Source organism: Capricornis sumatraensis, chromosome 8, assembly GCF_032405125.1.
Source record: "Capricornis sumatraensis isolate serow.1 chromosome 8, serow.2, whole genome shotgun sequence".
NCBI classification, from domain to species: Eukaryota; Metazoa; Chordata; class Mammalia; order Artiodactyla; family Bovidae; genus Capricornis; species Capricornis sumatraensis.
Genome location: NC_091076.1, coordinates 13,006,474 through 13,025,706, shown reverse-complemented (window position 1 = coordinate 13,025,706; position 19,233 = coordinate 13,006,474). Strand labels below are relative to the sequence as shown.

General features: G+C 43.5%; 1 protein-coding gene across 1 annotated transcript; it reads right to left on the bottom strand.

The window, feature by feature from the left end:
- Window positions 1–481: 481 nt before the first annotated feature.
- Window positions 482–7,723, bottom strand: LOC138083450 (pregnancy-associated glycoprotein 1-like). The gene is made up of 6 exons (XM_068977322.1): window positions 7,661–7,723; window positions 5,230–5,270; window positions 4,185–4,295; window positions 2,517–2,658; window positions 2,331–2,429; window positions 482–631 (listed from the first exon to the last, which is right to left on the bottom strand). The coding sequence occupies exons 1-6, from the start codon at window positions 7,721–7,723 to the stop codon at window positions 482–484; spliced, it is 606 nt and encodes a 201-aa protein (XP_068833423.1).
- Window positions 7,724–19,233: the final 11,510 nt, after the last annotated feature.

Sequence of the window (19,233 nt, the reverse complement as noted above, 5' to 3'; positions counted from 1 at the left end):
TAGGGCAGGTAGCTTGGACTCCCTCACTAGGTGTAGAAGCCTTAAGGAAGAAAGTTGTCAGGCTCAGACCATCAAAGAAGAGGGAATGAAAGAGTGAGGGTATGAAATACAGGACTGATGACTTCTGATTTCTTGGGTCCAGTCACAGAGATCTTTGTGTTTGCTTTGAGTCTTGTGTCCTGGATTCTCAGAATCATTTCAATGAGTCCCCTCTGTCCTTGAAGCCAGGTGGAGGCGGGCTCCTCTCAACTGTGATTCAGACTTTGTTCTAGATCCTTCCTGATCATTGTACCCATCCCAGACACAAACAGTGGCACCCGTTTGTTTCAGCACCATTACGAGTGAAACCCTTTATTGTTTATTATAATAGGGTGTGCAGAACACCACATACAGTTCACCAGTATCCTGGGCTGGAGTACCCTAAGCGTGATTTAGTGTTTGCTCGGAGCAGCCATACTGATTCCTGAACCACTCCAAGCATTTACACTGACTGTGCCAGGGCAATCCTGTCATTTCCTAGATCAAAGACTGAGAAATACAGCCTCAGAAAGACGTCACCCAGGATCCAGGTCTCTCTAGATGTCCTTACTGTGTTCTCTTGAAAGGTGGTATAGCAGTGGCCTCTAGAATCCTGGGGGAGTCAGAGACACACACCAGTCAGCAGGAGCCATTACATGCGACTCCCACAAATATCCAGACCCAAAACAATTCTTGCTTTTATTTCCCACTTTTGGTAAGTATCAAGGGATTTTCTCATTAGCAGGGGATATGAGAGTTCATCCACAACCAAAAAGGGCCAAGACATGAGGTTGCCATGAGGAGGGTGTTGGGGAGGGGAAGACCTAGAGTTGGGGATACAGAGGAATGATAAACAACAAAGTCCTACTGAAGAGCATAAGGAAATATATTAACTATCCAGTCATAAACCACACAAAAAAGAATAAGAAAAAGAATATACATTTCTGTATGTGTATAACTGAGTCACATTGCTGTGCAGCAGAACTTAACACAACACTGAAGATCAGCCACACTTCAATAAAAATTTTAGAAAAGAACAAGAGTGTTCATAGTTCTCCTCTCTCCCTATTTCTTTTCTTCTGACTCCTGCTCTTTGTTTTCTCTGCAGAGAATGCTGGTTCTCCTCTTGCATCCCCGCAATCCATACATTATTTTAAAAACTTTATTTTGTATTGGAATTTAGCTGATTAGCCATATTCTGAGTTTCAGGTGGACAGTAACGGGACTCAACCGTATGTATCCATATATCCTTCCCAAAATACCCTGCCCATACAGGTTGTCATATAATTAAGTGGAGTTCCCCATGCTACAAAGTAACTCATTGTTGGTTATCCATCTGACATAGAGCAGTGCCCGCAACACGTTCTTGAAGACTTAACTTAGTAATTCTGGGAAGCCTCCTTTGGCCCGCACTCACCCTCTTTGGCTACTCCAGGCTTGGTTGGGTAACGTACTCTGGTTCCCTATCCGCACCGGTCAGTCCGTAGCCCTCATCACCCCGAGTAAGTCCCCAGTGCCCCAGTGCAGAGCACCTTGGGATGCCATTTGCATGGAATCCAGGGCAGTTTTGCCTAGAGCCAAGCAACCCTCCTTATGGCTCCATGAGTTTACAGTTTTAGAATTCCTGAAATTCCCTCCCTGCCTCAAAGTCTTCTCTGAGCCCATCAGCCTGCTCTGAACTTCCCTAGGGCGCTGACATGAAGCCTCCACCCTGTGTCAGGGCTGAGCAGTCACTGTGCACCCTTTATTCAAATTAGCATCCAGCCTCCCCACAGAGGGGTTGGGTAGCCTGACTCACAAAGGGGGCACCCGGCCAGAGTTAGGGGAAGATGCATCTGAGAATTAGGGTGATCATGTAATTTATCATCCAAACCAGGAAAACTGCGAGAAGTGAAGGGAGGCTGTTAATTGCGATGGTGGGACAGCAAACTGGGACTGTCCCCAGCCATTCTCCTTGTTACATGGCCTATTTCAGGTACTCCTAGAGCTGACTTTCCATGTTCATCAGTCTGAAGGTTCAGATTAAAGTAAAGCTCTTTGAACACTGAAGACCTGAGTGTTCCCCTCTCCTTGTGACTCCCACCACGCCAGCATGGTATGGTGTCTCTACATTTATTTCAGGATGATCAGTGTCCCAGATGGCCCTTTACTCTCAAGCGGTTCATCTTGTGGGAGGCTCTGGCCTGCCCCAGCCCTTAACAGCGTCCGCAATGGTGCGAGATAGCCTGCAGAGGGCGCCCTCCTCCCAGCAGCAGCCCAAGGGTTCCTGCAAGTTCCTACTTGAGAACCACCCCTCAGGGTTCTCCCCTCACCTTGAGGATGTAGGCTTGAGCTGGGACTGGGTAGATGATGCCATTGAGGGTGAAGGTAATAGAGGAGAGTGTATTGACCGCAAAACATGAAACGTAGTCCTGTTAGAGAGAGAGGGACAGAGGTTGGCCCTGGAGATGCTTCTTTTGTAAGGAGACTGGGAATGACCCTGGGTCATGACTCTTCACCTTAAAACCCCGTGGCATGGCGCTGATGAGCTTCTGGATGTTACTGATCAGTCTTCTTGGGTCAAGGATTAGTGATGCCCCAGTATCCACAAGGGCCTCGCAGCCGCCAGAACAAGCAATACCCCTTCTTTTCATGGAGATGCTGAGAGACAGTGTGACAAAGCAGGCATCAAGGTCACTCTGAGTCTCCCCAGAGCTGCCCCCTTCCTGACTGTCTTCTAAACAGCCCTTTGTTGCCTTCTTTTCCTTTGCTCCCGACAGGGCATCTTCCTTGACATTCTTGAATGCAGTACTTGAATACACCAGGCTCTTTTGCACCTTGACACAAGCTGGTTTTCCTTCCTAGAGGAGCCCCCTCCCCTTTGACGAGCAAATGTCTTCTCATCTTCCAGATTCCAACTTAATTGTCATGGTTTCAGGGAAGTCTTTCACCTGGTGTTTATCAGTCTCCTTTCTTGACAGTCTCTGCAGACAATTCCTCATGTCTAGCATGTACCAAAGTCACAATTCACTATGTGTGTGTCTCATTTCCTGTACATCTGATTTTTTAGATGTTCAGGCAAGTTTTATTTTCATTGCCACCCTAAAGTGCCTGGCACAGAGTGGATGCCCAATGCTTGTCTGTTTAGTGAGTGAATGAAGACTGTGAAAATAATGAATGAGAAACATTGAGAGAGCTGTGTCTGGTGGGGAACAATAACGGGCCAATCACAGAGTGAAGATGGAGATTCATGAGGGCAGCAGATTCTCACAGTGGTGGGAGAGAGGGGCTCCTCTGGGAGAGGGTGTCTCCCAGCACTGCTCCTACAACCAGCTCAAATCCTGAGACCCTGGCCAGGAAATACATGACTAGCCCACAGAAACTCAAAGGACAGGTCAGCTTTTGTCTGAGGGTATCACACAGAATCCTATCAATTATGCCTCTTGTCCTCAGGTCACTCCTGGATCCTACCTTTCTCATTTTCTGTTATAGCCCCTGCCCCACAGTGTGCCCATGAACGTGGGGTGTCTTTTTTATTTGTTACTTTCACATCTTAAGACTTCAGCAAATCTCTCTACACTTCTCAGTCATTGTTCCCTTAGGAGACAAGTTCTCCCCATTTCCAGTACTTTCCCTGTTTTTAAACTGACATTTATCTGTACTGAGAACTTCCTATGTCCAAGGTAGCCCCGGACAGTTGGTCATCTTATACCTCTGTTTAGGCTGGAGAAATTCTCCCTAATCCTCTGTTCACCACATGGTAGAGTCATCTAACCATGTTCCATGCCTCACAGGGCAGTGGGTGCAATCCTTTCCCAGCTGCAATTACCTCTCTGGACCCTTTTAGGACCCTGGTCAGAAGGCCTGGGGTTTATGAACCCATTGGTTGTTTGCATATCTATCTGCTTGTGTGTTTGTTTGTATAAGTGTTTGTATGTGTGTTCATATGTGTCTCTGTGAGTGCTTGTGTGTCTCTGACTAGCTATGCATGTTTATATGTATCTTGTGTAGGCTTATATGTGTCTGGTTGTGTGTTTCCAAGTGTCTGTGTGTCTGCCTGTGTCATTGTGGGTGGTGTATATGTCTGTGTGACTGTGTGTCTGAGAATGTATTTGTGTGTGTCTGCCTGTGTCCATGTACAGTAGGGGGAGCATCACTTGGGCTGACCCTCAGAGGGAGAGGCTTACTGGTCCATGTGTACACTCCAGTTGCCTGCATGGATCAATGTTACCCAGCTGAGTGTTCCCTGGTAGTAGGATTTATCCACTCCACGAAACATCACCACACTGCCTTTCGCCCTGCTTGTGTAGAGAGAAGAGAGGGGGGAATCCTTGCAGGAAAGTAACAACAGCACTGTCTTAGAGCTGTGCTGGTCCACCCATCATGGCCCTAATAAGGTCCCCATGTACAGATGCAGAAATCGAGTCTAGGAGTGATTGAGATCCAGGCTGAGGTCGGTTACTGGCTAATGAGTGGCACAGAGGAGGTTAGAAGCTGATTCACATGGCTGGGCTCCACCCACTATATCTTCTGAAGATGCCTTACCTCCTGCAACCTGAGTGCTCAGATACACTCAGAGGACATGGTGCTAAAGCATAATGGCTTTCTCCTTGTCCAGCTTGTCATTTTTCAAGAAAATCAAAGCCTGGGAGTTCTAAGCGTGTGGGTTCAGGTCACCCAGAGTTGGCTCCGCTGGCCTGTGATCTCTACTGTTCAAAGGGCCCCATACTCAGAAGGGACCCCACCTCTTCTCTCCTTGTCTTGAAATGACTAATATTTCTTGAACAAGGGGTCCCACATGTTTGTTTTGTGTTCCACACTTTCATTTTTCATTGGACCCTGCTAATCAGGTAGCTGGTCCTGGGCTCCCAGTGGAATGCTAATAAGAAAGGAAAGATATCCACCATCCTTCTCCTTCCTTCCTAATCAAATTCAGAAGCAAATCGTATTGCTTTTTCCTCCAACTTGTTTCCTGTTGCCTTCCATTAGTCTTCCTCCTCACTCAACCCCCTAGACCAAATTACTGGCTTTGAGCCCAGGAGCAGGGTTGTGTTCCAATAAAACGTTATTTATAAAAGCCAGTGGTGAAGCCAGGTAAAGCCCTGGGGCTATATTTATCCTTGGTTAGATTATCTCTCAGGATTCTTCTTTATCAAGTGTTCTACAATTTTCGTGCACCTGAAAGCATCTTACAGCTAATTTGGAGAAAGAGTCTGCCCATTTCCGACTTACTTGCTCAAGTAGAAGGCAAAAACAGGCTCAGTTTTATGAGACTCTCAAAGGCACTCTAGAGCGAGAGCTCATTTATCAGGCCCCACGACATCTCTGGCCTCCAGTTTCCCACTCTGGATACGTGAACCCCTTGACTGCCCCCAGGGTCCCCAGGGTCCCCAGATCAGTTTTATCCTGTCCCTAAACACCCTACAGCAACCCCAGTCCTGAAAAGCCAACCCAGCTCCACCTTTTATCACATGTGTGACCTCTGCAAGGCCCTTGCTGTCTACACCTCAGTTTCATTTTATGTCTCATGAGCTAACCACCTGCTGTGTGGGGTTGTTGCAGGTTTAAACCAATTATTGCTTAAAAGTCCCTGGAACAGTCTGTGAATATAAAGTGAAAGTGAAAGTGAAAGTGAAGTCACTCAGTCGTGTCCAACTCTTTTTGACCCCATGGACTGTAGCCTACCAGTCTCCTCTGTCCATGGGATTTTCCAGGCAATAGTACTGGAGTGGATTGCCATTTCCTTCTCCAGGGGATCTTCCTGACCCAGGGATGGAACCCAGGTTTCCTGCATTGTAGACAGATGCTTTCCCATCTGAGCCACCAGGGAAGTCCTGGAAAGTGCCTGGAACCGTCTGTGAATATAAAAGTGGGTGCTTTTTCCTCCTCTTCTCGCTCCCAGCAAAATGAACTTTGCACTGCTCATGGGCAGAGGAGCTGCAAGTCCACATCTCAAGCCACTCTCTGGGTCAGCTCATGTGTCACCACGGGCACTGCCTCCCCAGGGACAGGATCCTGTGGGTAAAATGGCCAATATCTATGGGAGTTAGGCTAGGAAGTGTCTTGCCAGGTGGTTTTGCATCTGTTTTGCAAGCAGGGGTCACTCCGTAGCCATTCCTGACTCCACTTCTCTTTACATGTTACCTGAATGGTGCCCTAAGCAAGAAATCCCTTCATGCTCCCAGATCCATAGGCAATCCTGAAGGTCTTTTGGGTGGGCCAGAAGGCGAAAGAGTTGTAATGTCTGAACCTAACTTGTGTAGCTGCAGACATAAGAGATGAGTGTCATCAGGTGCCAAGGTTGGAAACAGGGCGGCAGGGCAAGTGAAGGATGGTCTGGGTAAGGGGTGTCTGTACTCACAACAGGCTGGACTGGGGCAAAAGATGGAGGGCACCCACAAGTCAGATGAGCCTGTGTCATACATAACCTGGAATTCCTGAGGGCGTGTTCTAATGGTGATGTTACCCATGTATTGCATCCACAGGGACAAGGAGGGAGTGGGTTAGTGCAGAACTGGCTACCTTCTATTCCCACAATGATGTCTCCCTCTGGGTGTCATATATCACTTGAGATCACTTTCCAACCACTGTGAAGCTCACAGCCTTTGATCACAGAGGTGCTTGCATTTGATTTTTATTTCCCCTGTGCTACATTGTATGCAGGATATTGATTCTATGACCAAGCGGTGAAGTGGTACCTCCTGCATTGTAAGTGCAGAGGAATAACCACTGTACCTCCAGGACCGTTGGACACCCAGGGAAGTGCTGGGGCCTTCATTTGAGGAATTCTCATGTCTCTTCAAACCCAGCCTTACCACTCCCTTCTCCAGCAGGTCCTTCTTGATCAACCCCAGCAACTCCCTCTAAACTCAGACCACATCCAATCAACACCACACAAGTGACCCTTTCATTTGACATGTATTTATTCTTTGCCTATCTCTCAGGCTGGCAAGGACATTCTTGAAGACAAAATAAGCCCTTTTTCTAATCTAAAAATAGTAACCACTGTGTTAGAGTCTTATGGCCTTACACGGAATATGGGTGCAGTAACTTTTTCCTGCTGTGGTTCTTGCATCTGTACAAACTGAATTACTCTGCCTTGTCATTCACAATTGCTTTGCAGTTGGTTCTACCTACTGATCAGAGATGATTCACTCTTCATCTCTAACTAGTTGACTCCCTTAGTTCAGAAGGAGCTGCTGCTGCTGCTAAGTCTCTTCAGTCATGTCCGATTCTGTGCAACCCCACAGATAGCAGCCCAGAAGGCTCCACCGTCCCTGGGATTTTCCAGGCAAGAACATTGGAGTGGGTTGCAATTACCTTCTCCAATTCAGGAAAGTGAAAAGTGAAAGTGAATTCGCTCAGTCGTGTCCGACTCTTAGCAAACCCATGGACTGCAGCCTACCAGGCCTCTCCGTTTTGGGGTTTTTCCAGGCATGAGTACTGTCGTGGGTCGTCATTGCCTTCTGCTCAGAAGGAACAATCTCACTCAAATTAATGACACATCTTTGACACAGAAATGGATGTTTACCTGCCACCTGGTAATTTCTGGGCCCAGTCACCAAGACCAAGAGTTGAGGATGAGAGTGCCTTCTCCTCTGTGTGGGGCCCCTTTTGCCCAGTGTTTCTGCCTCCTGCAGGAGCCCGAGCCCCAACATCTCACGTGGCACCTCCAGATGAGCCCCAGTGCTAGGCTAGAGCACCATGGGGTGCTGTGGAGCGCCATCCTCCCAAAACGCTCACATCCATGATATTCCTCAGGAGGTGAATAGTTATATTTGAGCCATAAGAAGACATCTGAGACAGTCTGTAAGCACGCTCCTTCAAGAATTATTCAGCATTTTTTTTTTCCCCCCACTGAGGGCTTTTCTCATGGTCTTCACTTTCCTTAAAGGTATTCTTTCACTAAACATTTGACAAAGAAAACAAAGAAGATGCTACATCTGGGCCCAGATGACTGGGCACAGAAATTACCAGGTGGCAGGTAAACCTCCATTTCTGTGTCAAAGATGTGTCATTAGTTTGAGGGAGGTTGTTCCTTCCGAGCAGAAGGCAATGATGACCCGCTACAGAACACTTGCCTGGAAAAACCCCAAAACGGAGAGGCCTGGTAGGCTGTAGGCCATGGGGTCGCTAGGAGTCGGACCCGATGGAGGGACTTCACTTTCACTTTTCACTTTTTTGAATTGGAGAAGGAAATTGCAACCCACTCCAGTGTTCTTGCCTGGAGTGTTCTAGCTGTCAGTGTTAAGGTATAACTGTCATTGTAATGGCACTGTGTAGTTTCTAATCATTTTTATGAGTCACCTTATTATAAGAATTTTATGCATAATCCATGGCAAAGACATAGGTTTGAATAAAGATTCTGTTCTGTAATGTTGGGGAAGCCATATGTCCATGTGGGGTCTCAGTCTCCCCTTCGGCAAAATGGTGAAATGTAGCAATTCAAACCCTCCAAATAGAATATCTTGGGAATAAGTGAAATGATGGATATAGGGTGCCTGATAAATAGGAAGTCTCAACAATGACAGCCATTAGCATTGCTGTTGCCATCCCACTGTGTCCTTTTCATAGAAGCTCAAGGAAAGAGGTAGAAGGGGGATTCCTATCCTCTTTTACAAGGGAAGAATTTGAAATGCAAGAGGCTTGTGAATTGGCTGTGGTCACACTGCTTTTAAGATATAAAACAGTATATAAGTAGCTCTCACAATCTTTCTCCAAGTTGAAAGAGAAGAGTTGAAAGAAGAATCCAGGAGATAGGGAACAAGTTCAGGGAATGTAGAAAATTAAAAGAAAGTTAAAAGAAAACACCACAGCAAGAAATACACTCACAGAGACTTCCAAATGGATGGAGAGATAAATGATAGTTATACAGAGATGCAGACATAGACATATACACACTAAAGTAGAGAGGGAACAAAGAGGACACACTAAATAAAAGGTGGAAAAGTGTTATTCCATAGGACCATGCATACATCTGCATTGACTGTGCACTGAACAATTGCAAGGAGTTCCAATTGCAATAGGTCATGACATGAGCAGACCCCAGAGTTGTGCAACTATGCAAATCTACACCAAGACACTTGGGACCCACAGTTCCTATAGCAAGGTGCTTATCAATAAGTAAGGGTTGAACTTTAAGATTATCAGGGAAATATTCCATTCTGTTCTAAACCTGATGAGTAGAAGAATAATCAGATGAAAAGAAAAATCACAGAAAGGAAGACGATGTGGCTTACAGTCTCCATACTTACATGACCCTGCAATCTGAGAAGGCCACCAGCCCAAGGAGCTCAAGCCACTTCATGCTTCTTTCCTGGTTCCAATTACTCAGGGAAGTTCATGTTCTTAGCATGTAGTGGTGACCAGGAGGCCCTAGTTATATATGCTCTGACATGCCCTAGTTTAGCCCTTTAGACCAAAAATAGGTCTGAAAAAACCACAAAGGTCTCAATAAAATATTTACCTTCATCAGTATCCTTGGCGAGTGGACTTTGAAGCTTCACAGAATACAGAGAATTGAACTCCTATCTCTTCTTGAAGGTTGGATGGAAAACCAAACTGATCTGCATGGACATCTAAGAAGATGGAGAACCTGGCTTACTTGGAGAAAAAAACTGCTAAGAGCATCGTAAAAATGGAGACTAAGGGCCATGCTTGACACTCGTGGTTTCATGTCATCTTCTGAGCCACTTCATGAGATATGCTTTGCTGTCTTCTTTGGAGAGGAGATTGCTAGGAGGATTAGTTGTCAAATGGCAAAGGGAAGACTTCAGGGACAGCCCAGGGACATACAAATGGCTTTAGGTAAGGGGTCTTATGGCAGATATCAGGGGCACCTATAATGCCAGGCTGCATCAAAGATTTAGGGCAGAGTAGTACTTCAGTTGCATGGTTTCAGTATTGGAAGTGTCATATGCATCCACAAGATATTTTATAGCATCCAACCACTGTACAAGGAAGAACTGTGTGCTAGGATCTTGGTTAAATGCTTCAAAGTCAAAGCTGATGAAGCCAAACGTAGTCTTTATCTTAAGAGAGATAGAAGTCTAGTTCTCACAAAGTCATGGCCCCAGGAGGCAGGAGATATGATACTAGGACTAGGTGGCCATGTTGAACCCTGGGCCACACAGGCCTTATCACTGGGAGCAGCCTTTCCTCCACTTCACCCATTCTGTAAAGCACACCAGTTGGCCATGTTTTCAAGAGAATCAAAAGTTTGGATATTTATGTACAGTGTACTGATTTTAATGTTAGCAACTATTTTTTCCCCCAAAAAACAGTGGGAACAAAATTTCCACAGCGATGTGCTGGAATCGGCCTTCAGTCTCTGCAGGTTTTTATTTCCTGCCTAGAGTTGTGTGTGCAGTGGGGACGGAGATGAATTTAATTCATGTCGGTTGACTTAAAGAGAAACTGAATGCATACTGAACATATATGTTTGTTTTCTATTTATAAACAAAGATCATCAGGAACATACAAACCAAAAAAATTTAACTGCTGAAGATAAATGGATATATTTATTATATAATTTCCCCATAGGGTCTATGTCATGAAAAATTTTGTCTGCCAAACCAAACATACAAAAAAATAATTTTCAAATGTCTTCCCAATCAAAGAAGAGAAAACAACTGTGGCAGCCAAGGTAAAGACAATTGTGTTTAATGACTCATCCAGGACTCCCAGGGCCTATTCCTTCATGAGATCTATCCATACTTGTCCCTTGAATACAACAGCAGCCTCTCCTGTTTAGATGGGGCACTGTGACTTAATCCTCATATTTGCATGTTGTTTAAATTCAGCTCTGGTGGCTAAATCCCAATGGGGGACCATGACATCACTGACAAATTACATACATATATGCTGTGTTAGGCTTTATTGACAAAATGAAGGCACGGCCCCACACCTGTCTCCTCATTCCGCAGGCATGGACCCAGGATGAAAGAGTTAGGCCTTGTAATTCTGACTTGTTTTTTCCTCTCCTTGGCTGAGTTGATGGAAAGGAAATATTAAGATGCTTATTGTTCTTGAGAGGAGCATGAGAAGGCACAAAGCCTTCTGCAGCTGTTCTCAGAGAATAATTCTTTAAGTTAATCATTGACATTTGTTTAAGGACTTTTCACCAAAAGAGTGTTCCAGGATGAGCACATAGGCTGCAACTTGAGGCCATGGGAGGGATTGCTATCTGAAGCCTATTTGTGAGCCTATTTATGGCAAAGGAGTTTATTGAATTTAGGACTTAGAAATAATTAAAATAGTTACAAGTCAAAGATTTAAGGAATTTTGTAAAGTTAGCATATTTTACTGTAGCTTATGGTTAGGAATTTTAGAGACACTATACTTGGAATCAAGATTGCTGGGAGAAATATCAATAACCTCAGATATGCAGACGACACCACCCTTATGGCAGAAAGTGAAGAGGAGCTAAAAAGCCTTTTGATGAAAGTGAAAAGGAGAGCGAAAAAGTTGGCTTAAAGTTCAACATTCAGAAAACGAAGATGATGGGATCTGGTCCCATCACTTCATGGGAAATAGATGGGGAAACAGTAGAAACAGTGTCAGACTTTATTTTTTGGGGCTTCAAAATCACTGCAGATGGTGACTGCAGCCATGAAATTAAAAGATGCTTACTTCTTGGAAGAAAAATTATGACCAACCTAGATAGCATATTCAGAAGCAGAGACATTACTTTGCCAACTAAGGTCCGTGTAGTCAAGGCTATGGTTTTACTTGTGGTCATGTATGGATGTGAGAGTTGGACTGTGAAGAAGGCTGAGCCCTGAAGAATTGATATTTTGAGCTGTGGTGTTGGAGAAGACTCTTGAGAGTCCCTTGGGCTGCAAAGAGATCCAACCAGTCCATTCTGAAGGAGATCAACCGTAGGATTTCTTTGGAAGGAATGATGCTAAAGCTAGCTGAAGCTCCAGTACTTTTGCCACCTCATGAGAAGAGTTGTCTCATTGGAAAAGACTCTGATGCTGGGAGAGATTGGGGGCAGGAGGAGAAGGGGACAATCAAGGATGAGATGGCTGGATGGCATCAGACTCGATGGACATGAGTCTGAGTGAACTCCAGGACATGATGATGGACAGGGAGGCCTGGCGTGCTGCAATTCATGGGGTCGCAAAGAGTCGGACACGACTGAGCGACTGAAATGAACTGAACTGAACTGAACTGAACTGAACTGATAGCTAGAAGCCTTTTTAAGAGATAGTGAGCTCAGGATGTTAGGGGCAAACAGCACTTAGAAAGATAAGAATTAAACTGAGGAATGTAGCATGAGTTACAATGTAATCACAAGTTAACTGTAGGACACATTAGAGGAAGTAGATAATAGATAGTAAGGCTGATTCTGAGAGAATCACTGAAGCAGGAACTCTGTTTGAAGAGCAACAATGACTTATGGAGATAATAAATCTGGGTGAGGGAGAACTGAAAATGTCAAACCTCTGACCTAATGCTTTTGTAAAAGTATAAAAGAAAAACTTAAACTTGAAATAAACAGGCAGTCCAAGAAAAACTGAGAGGCTGTCTCATCATCGCTGATGTAGTCCCGTACTTTGAGTCAGAGGCTACATCATTGTACATCAGATATAGTCAGTACTATGAGTCAGAGGTTACATCATCATCGCTGACACTGCTCACCTCTTCAGGTTGAATCCCTGGCTGCTGAAGCTGGACTCCGGCATATGCCCTTTGAACTATGGTGTTGGAGAAGACTCTTGAGAGTCCCTTGGACTGCAAGGAGATCAAACCAGTCCATCCTAAAAAAAATCAGTCCTGAATATTCACTGGAAGGACTGACGCTAAAGCTGAAGCTCCAGTTATTTACCCACCTGATGGGAAGAAATGACTCATTGGAAAAGACCCTGATGTTAGGAAAGACTGAAGGCAGGAAGAGAAGGGGAAGACAGGATGAGATGGTTGGTTGGCATCACCAAGTCAATGGACATGAGCATGAGTAAGCTCCGAGAGTTGGTGATGGATAGGGAAGCCTGGCATGCTGCAGTCCATGGCGTTGCAAAGAGATGGATACGACTGAAAGAACTGAACTGAACTGAACAAATTGAGAACAAAGAGACAGATAAATCTAATTGCATCAAGTTGGTGACTAGCTGTCCATAACAACACATTACTTAAGTGGCCTTAAAATTCAGAATTATGACTACATTCAGAGTGGAATATCTTCTATAGAAAAAAAAAAATACTGCCCATCCAAAACAAAACCAAAGAAAATCAAAAGAAAAACAGGAAAGAAATCTGAAATCCTATTCAACAACTTATTGTTCCTCATAACTTCTGTTATTGAGACAGAATGATATGCATGTTAACAGGTAATAGCAAGACAATAATTAAAACTAATGTTCTGAAGTAAGCTTTTCAGAGGCTAGAAAAAGAGGTTCACACATAACATAAAGAAGTTCAATTCAAACCATGCTGTCTTTAATCTTGAAATGAAAGCATAAGTTTGTACCAACAAATTATACTCATTTTTATTCTATTTTTTAAGGAAAATGTGTACTTCCTACTCTGACCAACGTAAAGCCTACAAGCAATGACAACTTGATAACAGTGACTATTCTGAGGTCTAACATGTAGCTTCTAAATACATTTCCCATCAGACGATGCATGGATTCTTATAGATGGCTGATTTCAAGACTGGGTAAAGAAATGCATAAAATAATCTTGGGAATCGTGAAGGACCAGTAAGCTAAGGCACTTTGAAGCCCAGTGGGGACTGGAAAGAAAGTTTAGGAATCCAAATGAAAAGGCCAAACATCTACCAGTTTGTTGGGCACGATGATGTTTCTGCTTCTCAACACAGGGTTTATATCTCTCATAGCTATCCTGCAAAGAAGCAAACATCCTCTGATTTCATGGCTGCAGGCACCATCTTCAGTGGTTTTAGAGGCTAAGATGAAGAAATCTATCACTGCTTCCACTCTTTCTCCTTCTATTTGCCATGAAGGATGGGACTGGATCCCATGATCTAAGTTTTTTAATATTTAATTTTAAGCTGGCCAAATGTGTCCAAATGTTAATAGGCAACATCTATTTTGTCACTGTGATAGATTGCTAGGATATCAACTCACCTTTCTGAGCAGTAAGAAAGGAAAATAATCATCAATATTCATGCTATTTTTGTTTCTATTAAGCATATGTTATGTACCTAAAAACAGTTCCAGGAAAACAATTAGACTGACCCTTCTCAAGGTGACGAGAGAGTGATGGGGAACAACTATAATAAAGATGAAGCCTTAGTCACTGGCCTGCAGCTCACCTCCTGCTATGGAGGTCTGGTTCCTAATAGACCAAGGACTGGTACTGGTCCTGACCCACTGTGCTGGTATTGTGGACTCCTGCTCTAAAACCAATAGTGGGACATTCTGTAAGACAAACCACCCTGTTTCTGCCCAGTTTCTGAACAAATGAATGGCATTAAAATTGGGAGAGGAACAGTTATTTAGTCTTAAAGGAGAACAACCAAGTGCAACATATGACTACATTCTTTCAATAAACTGTGAAAACTGCTTTTTGAGCATCAGGGAAATTTGTACATGGACTGGATGTTAGATGTTAATTTTATTGGGAACAAAAGAGCTTTTTTTTTCACAGCCTATCATTTTACCCCAAATACTCATTATGCATAATTTGTGAAATGTTCATCTCGTCTCTAAAACACTTCAGGAAAAATGAATAAGGAGTAAAAGAGAGAATGAAATGAGGGTCTGTCTTGGTTTAAAAACAGATCTGCATAGCTGCTATGGATTGAACTGTGTTCACCCTTGACTCCCAATGTGATAGTATTAGGAAGTAGGGCCTTTGGGAGGTAGGCAAGTTGACATGGGGTTTTGATAGTGGTCCGTCATGATGAGATTAGTCTATCCCTCTTTTTCTCCTTTATTCTCCCTCTTCCCCCTTTCCTTCACAAATGAGAACATAGCAAGAAGAGAAATACCTGATATAGGTCAAGGATGTCTTCACTGGGAACTCAATTGTCCACCACCTTGATGTTGCACAGTCTCCGGTTTATGACAACCTGTGGGACTAAGAGGTTAGTTTTGTAGTTATTGATGCCGAATGATGAAATATAGGGTTCATGACACTCTTCTTTCTTATATTTGCTATGTTTGAAAGCGTTTTGTAGTAAGACGTTTATAGAATGAATTTCTGTCTTAGTGATACCCTGAGGGGCCCAAGATAGCAGATTCAGGCAGGTGCCCAATGAATGAGTGGTTGGAGAACCACATGCTCCTTACTCCAACTCTTCTCATGCCATCTGAAAATCATCCCCCCTCCCCATACCTGACAACATTACCTCCAATCTTATCTGCATCTCCACTCCCATGCTAAGCTACTGAGTCATCTAGTTAGAGATCTTGTTGATTCAGGATAGGGTATGGAAGGAGAAGGAATGCAGACATTTTTAGAAAGAATGATCTTTGCAGACCCCTCCTTGGTTTTCCCTTCTTTATTGCTATCTGCAAGTGAGGGATAGGGCCTGGGTAGAGAGAAAGCCACAAGTGAGACTGCATGGATATTTGCCAGAGAAGGGAGGAGGAAATCACAACCGAATAACCAGGAGGTGGGCAGATTGCACAGGTCCCAGGAGGGAAGGAAGAGCACTGGGAAAAGAATAGTGCCTACATGAGGGCCAGACCTACCTGAGTCTTCCTGTTAAACTTGGAGGTCGCATCCTTTAATTTCTACTCCAGATGTGGAGGGGATACAGCTGTACTCACTGTAATGAGTCACGGGGAGAGGAACAGCCTCCCCCAGGAGCCCTTGCATTCCACTCTAACTGTGGGTATCATCTCAATCCAGAGAGCAAATGGCAGGTCATCCAAAAGATGACATACTTTAAATAGTATTTAAAATACTACAAAATTTGTCTAAGAGTCCTGGCATATTTTGTTCCCAGATTTTTTTAGGAGAGATATTTCGTTAGCTTAATTTGGGTTGTGCTAAGGCATCCACAAGCTTCCCCATTGGTAACTTCTGACTTATAACTACCTGATCTCATCCCACAGAACACAAATGATGGTAACTTCCAGGGGGCAAGGCCTCTTAGGTCCTCGGTGTCACATCAGCTGTGTGCCAAGTGGTCTACCACTCCCAGTCCTAAACCCAGAATCCATGAACATCACCAGACAGTTACAGCCCCCTGCCCACCAGAGGCAGCCTCAGCATTCTCAGCAACATCCACCTCTGAGCCACTTGTCCACTGATTGGCACTGAGCTTCAGTCTGGAACAAGTGTTCTGGAGCAAGTCCAGTCTCCCTCATCCAAGAGATGGGAAACTGAACCCTGGGGAGTATGACTCACCTTAAGGCTGCAGGTAACTTAGTGAAGACTTGGGACCCAGGAACTCTGGTTCCCAGGCTAGGAGACTTCCAGGGAGGGAAAGATGAGAGAAAGCACAACTGCATCCACTGCTGGGTAGCTCTCAAATGTCTGCAAGCACCAGAGTGGAAGTTCCTTTCCCTTTGCCCCTCCTGTCCCGTTCCAATTTTATCATCATACCTGCCTCCATGTAGCAGCAGGAAAGCAATATTCAGGGCTGTTTCTTCTGGGTTGACAGTGGAAGGGTAGGCATTTATTTAACTTGGTTACCTTGGTCCTTAGCTTTGTAATAGAGGCTGAAGTCAAGCAGGTTGATTCCTCCAGTTCCATTCTTCTTTCTCAAGGTTGCTTTGGCTATTCGGGGTTTTTTGTATTTCCATACAAATTTTGAAATTATTTGTTCTAGTTCTGTTAAAAATAACATTGGTAGCTTGATAGGATTGCATTGAATGTATAGTTTCCTTTGGATACTATACTCATTTCCACTATATTGATTCTCTGATCCATGAACACAGTATATTTCTCCATCTATTAGTGTCCTCTTTGATTACTTTCACCACTGTATTATAGTTTTCTGTATATAAGTCTTTTGTTTCTTTCAGTTCAGTTCAGTTCAGTTGGTCAGTCATGTCCGACTCTTTACGACCCCATGAACCGCAGCACGCCAGGCCTCCCTGTCCATCACCAACTCCTGGAGTTCACTCAGACTCACCTCCATTGAGTACGTGATGCCATCCAGCCATCTCATCCTCTGTCGTCCCCTTCTCCTCCTTCCCCTAATCCCTCCCAGCATCAGAGTCTTTTCCAATGAGTCAACTCTTCGCATGAGGTGGCCAAAGTACTGGAGCTTCAGCTTTAGCATCATTCCTTCCAAAGAAATCCCAGGGTTGATCGCCTTCAGAATGGACTGGTTGGATCTCCTTGCAGTCCAAGGGACTCTCAAGAGTCTTCTCCAACACCACAGTTCAAAATCACCAATTCTTAGGTAGATATATTCCTATTCATTTTATTCTTTTTATTGCAATGGTGAATGGAATTGTTTTCTTAATTTCTTTTCTATTTTCTCATTATTACTGTATAGGAATGCAAGGTTTTCTGTGTGTTGATTTATATCCTCCAACTTTACTATATGCATTGACTGGCTCTAGTAATTTTCTAGTGGAGTCTTTAGGGTTTTCTACGTAGAGGATCATGTCATCTGCAAACAGTGAGAGTTTTACGCCTTCCTTTCCAGTCTGGATTTCTTTTATTTCTTTTTCTGCTCTGATTGCTGTGGCCAAAACTCCCAAAACTAAGTTGAATAGTGATGATGAGAGTGGGCACCTGTGTCTTATTCCTGACTTTAGGGGAAATGCTTTCAGAGTTTCATCATTAAGGATAATGTTTGCTGTGGGTTTGTCATATATATCTTTTATTATGTTGAGGTATGTTCCTTCTATTCCTGCTTTCTGGAGGGTTTTATCATAAATGTATGCTGATTTTTTTAAAGGCTTTCTCTGCATCTATTGAGGCATCTATTTTTCAATTTCTTAATGTGATATATTATGTTGATTGTTTTGTGGATATTGAAGAATCCTTGCATCTCTGGGATAAAGGCCACTTGGTCATGATGGATGATCTTTTTAATATGTTGTTGGATTTTCTGTGCTAGAATTTTGTTAAGGTTTTTATATCTATGTTTATCAGTGATATTGGCCCATAAGTGGCATCTTTATCTGATTTTGGTATTGGGGAGATGGTGACCTCATAGAATGAGTTTGGCAGTTTGTCTTTGGCTGCAATTTTCTGGAAGACTTTGAGTCGGATACGTGTTACCTCCTCTCTAAATTTTTGGTAGAATTCAGCTGTTAAGCTGTCTGGTCCTGGGCTTTTGTTTGCTGGAAGATTTCTGATTACAGTTTCAATTTCTGTGCTTGTGATGGGTCTGATAAGATTTTAATTTCTTCCTGGTTCAGTTTTGGAAAGTTTATTTTTCTAAGAATTTGTCCATTTCTTCCATGTTGTCCATTTTATAGGCATATAGTTGCTGATAGTAGTCTCTTATGATCCTTTGTATTTCTGTGTTATCTGTTGTGATCTCTCCATTTTCATTTCTAATTTTGTTGATTTGATTCTTCTCCCTTTGTTTCTTGATGAGTCTGGCTAATGGTTTTTCGATTTTATTTATCCTCTCAAAGAACCAGCTGTTGGCTTTGTTTATTTTTATTATGGTCTCCTTTATTTCTTTTGAACTTATTCATGCCCTAATTTTTAAGTTTTCTTTCCTTCTACTAACCCTGGGGTTCTTAATTTCTTCCTTTTCTTGTTGTGTTAGGTGTAAAGTTAGGTTATTTATTTGACTTTTTTTTCCCCCTGTTTCTTGAGGTAAGCCTGTATTGCTATGAACCTTCCCCTTAACACTGCTTTTACAAGGTCCCATAGTTTTAAGGTGGTTGTGTTTTCATTTTTATTCGCTTCTGGTGGTCTTTGGAAGGAATGATGCTACAGCTGAAACTCTAGTACTTTGGCCACCTCATGCGAAGAGTTGACTCTGATGCTGGGAGGGATTAGGGGCAGGAGAAAAAGGAGATGACAGGATGAGATGGCTGGATGGCATCACCAACTCGATGAACATGAATTTGGTTGAATTCCAGGAGATAGTGATGGACAGGGAGGCATGCTGTGATTCATGAGGTCGCAAAGAGTCGGACATGACTGAGCAACTGAACTGAACTGAACTAATGCATATTTTGATTTCCTTTTTTAAATTTCTTCTGTGAATTGTTGGTTATTCAGCAGCATGTTTTTCACCCTCCATATGTTGGAATTTTAATAATTATTCTCCCGTAATTGACATCTAATCTTACTGCATTGTGACCAGAAAAGATGCTTGGAATTATTTCAATTACTTTG

Bases quoted from the DNA above. Each gene is read 5' to 3' on its own strand.
- LOC138083450 (XM_068977322.1), bottom strand. From the start codon at position 7,723: ATGGCGCTCCACAGCACCCCATGGTGCTCTAGCCTAGCACTGGGGCTC. The intron at 4,296-5,229 runs GTAAGTCGGAAA...CTACACAAGCAG, and splicing joins TTTGCCTTCTACTTGAGCAA to GGCGAAAGGCAGTGTGGTGA. The intron at 632-2,330 runs GTGAGGGGAGAA...TGACTCCCCCAG, and splicing joins CTCAAGCCTACATCCTCAAG to GATTCTAGAGGCCACTGCTA.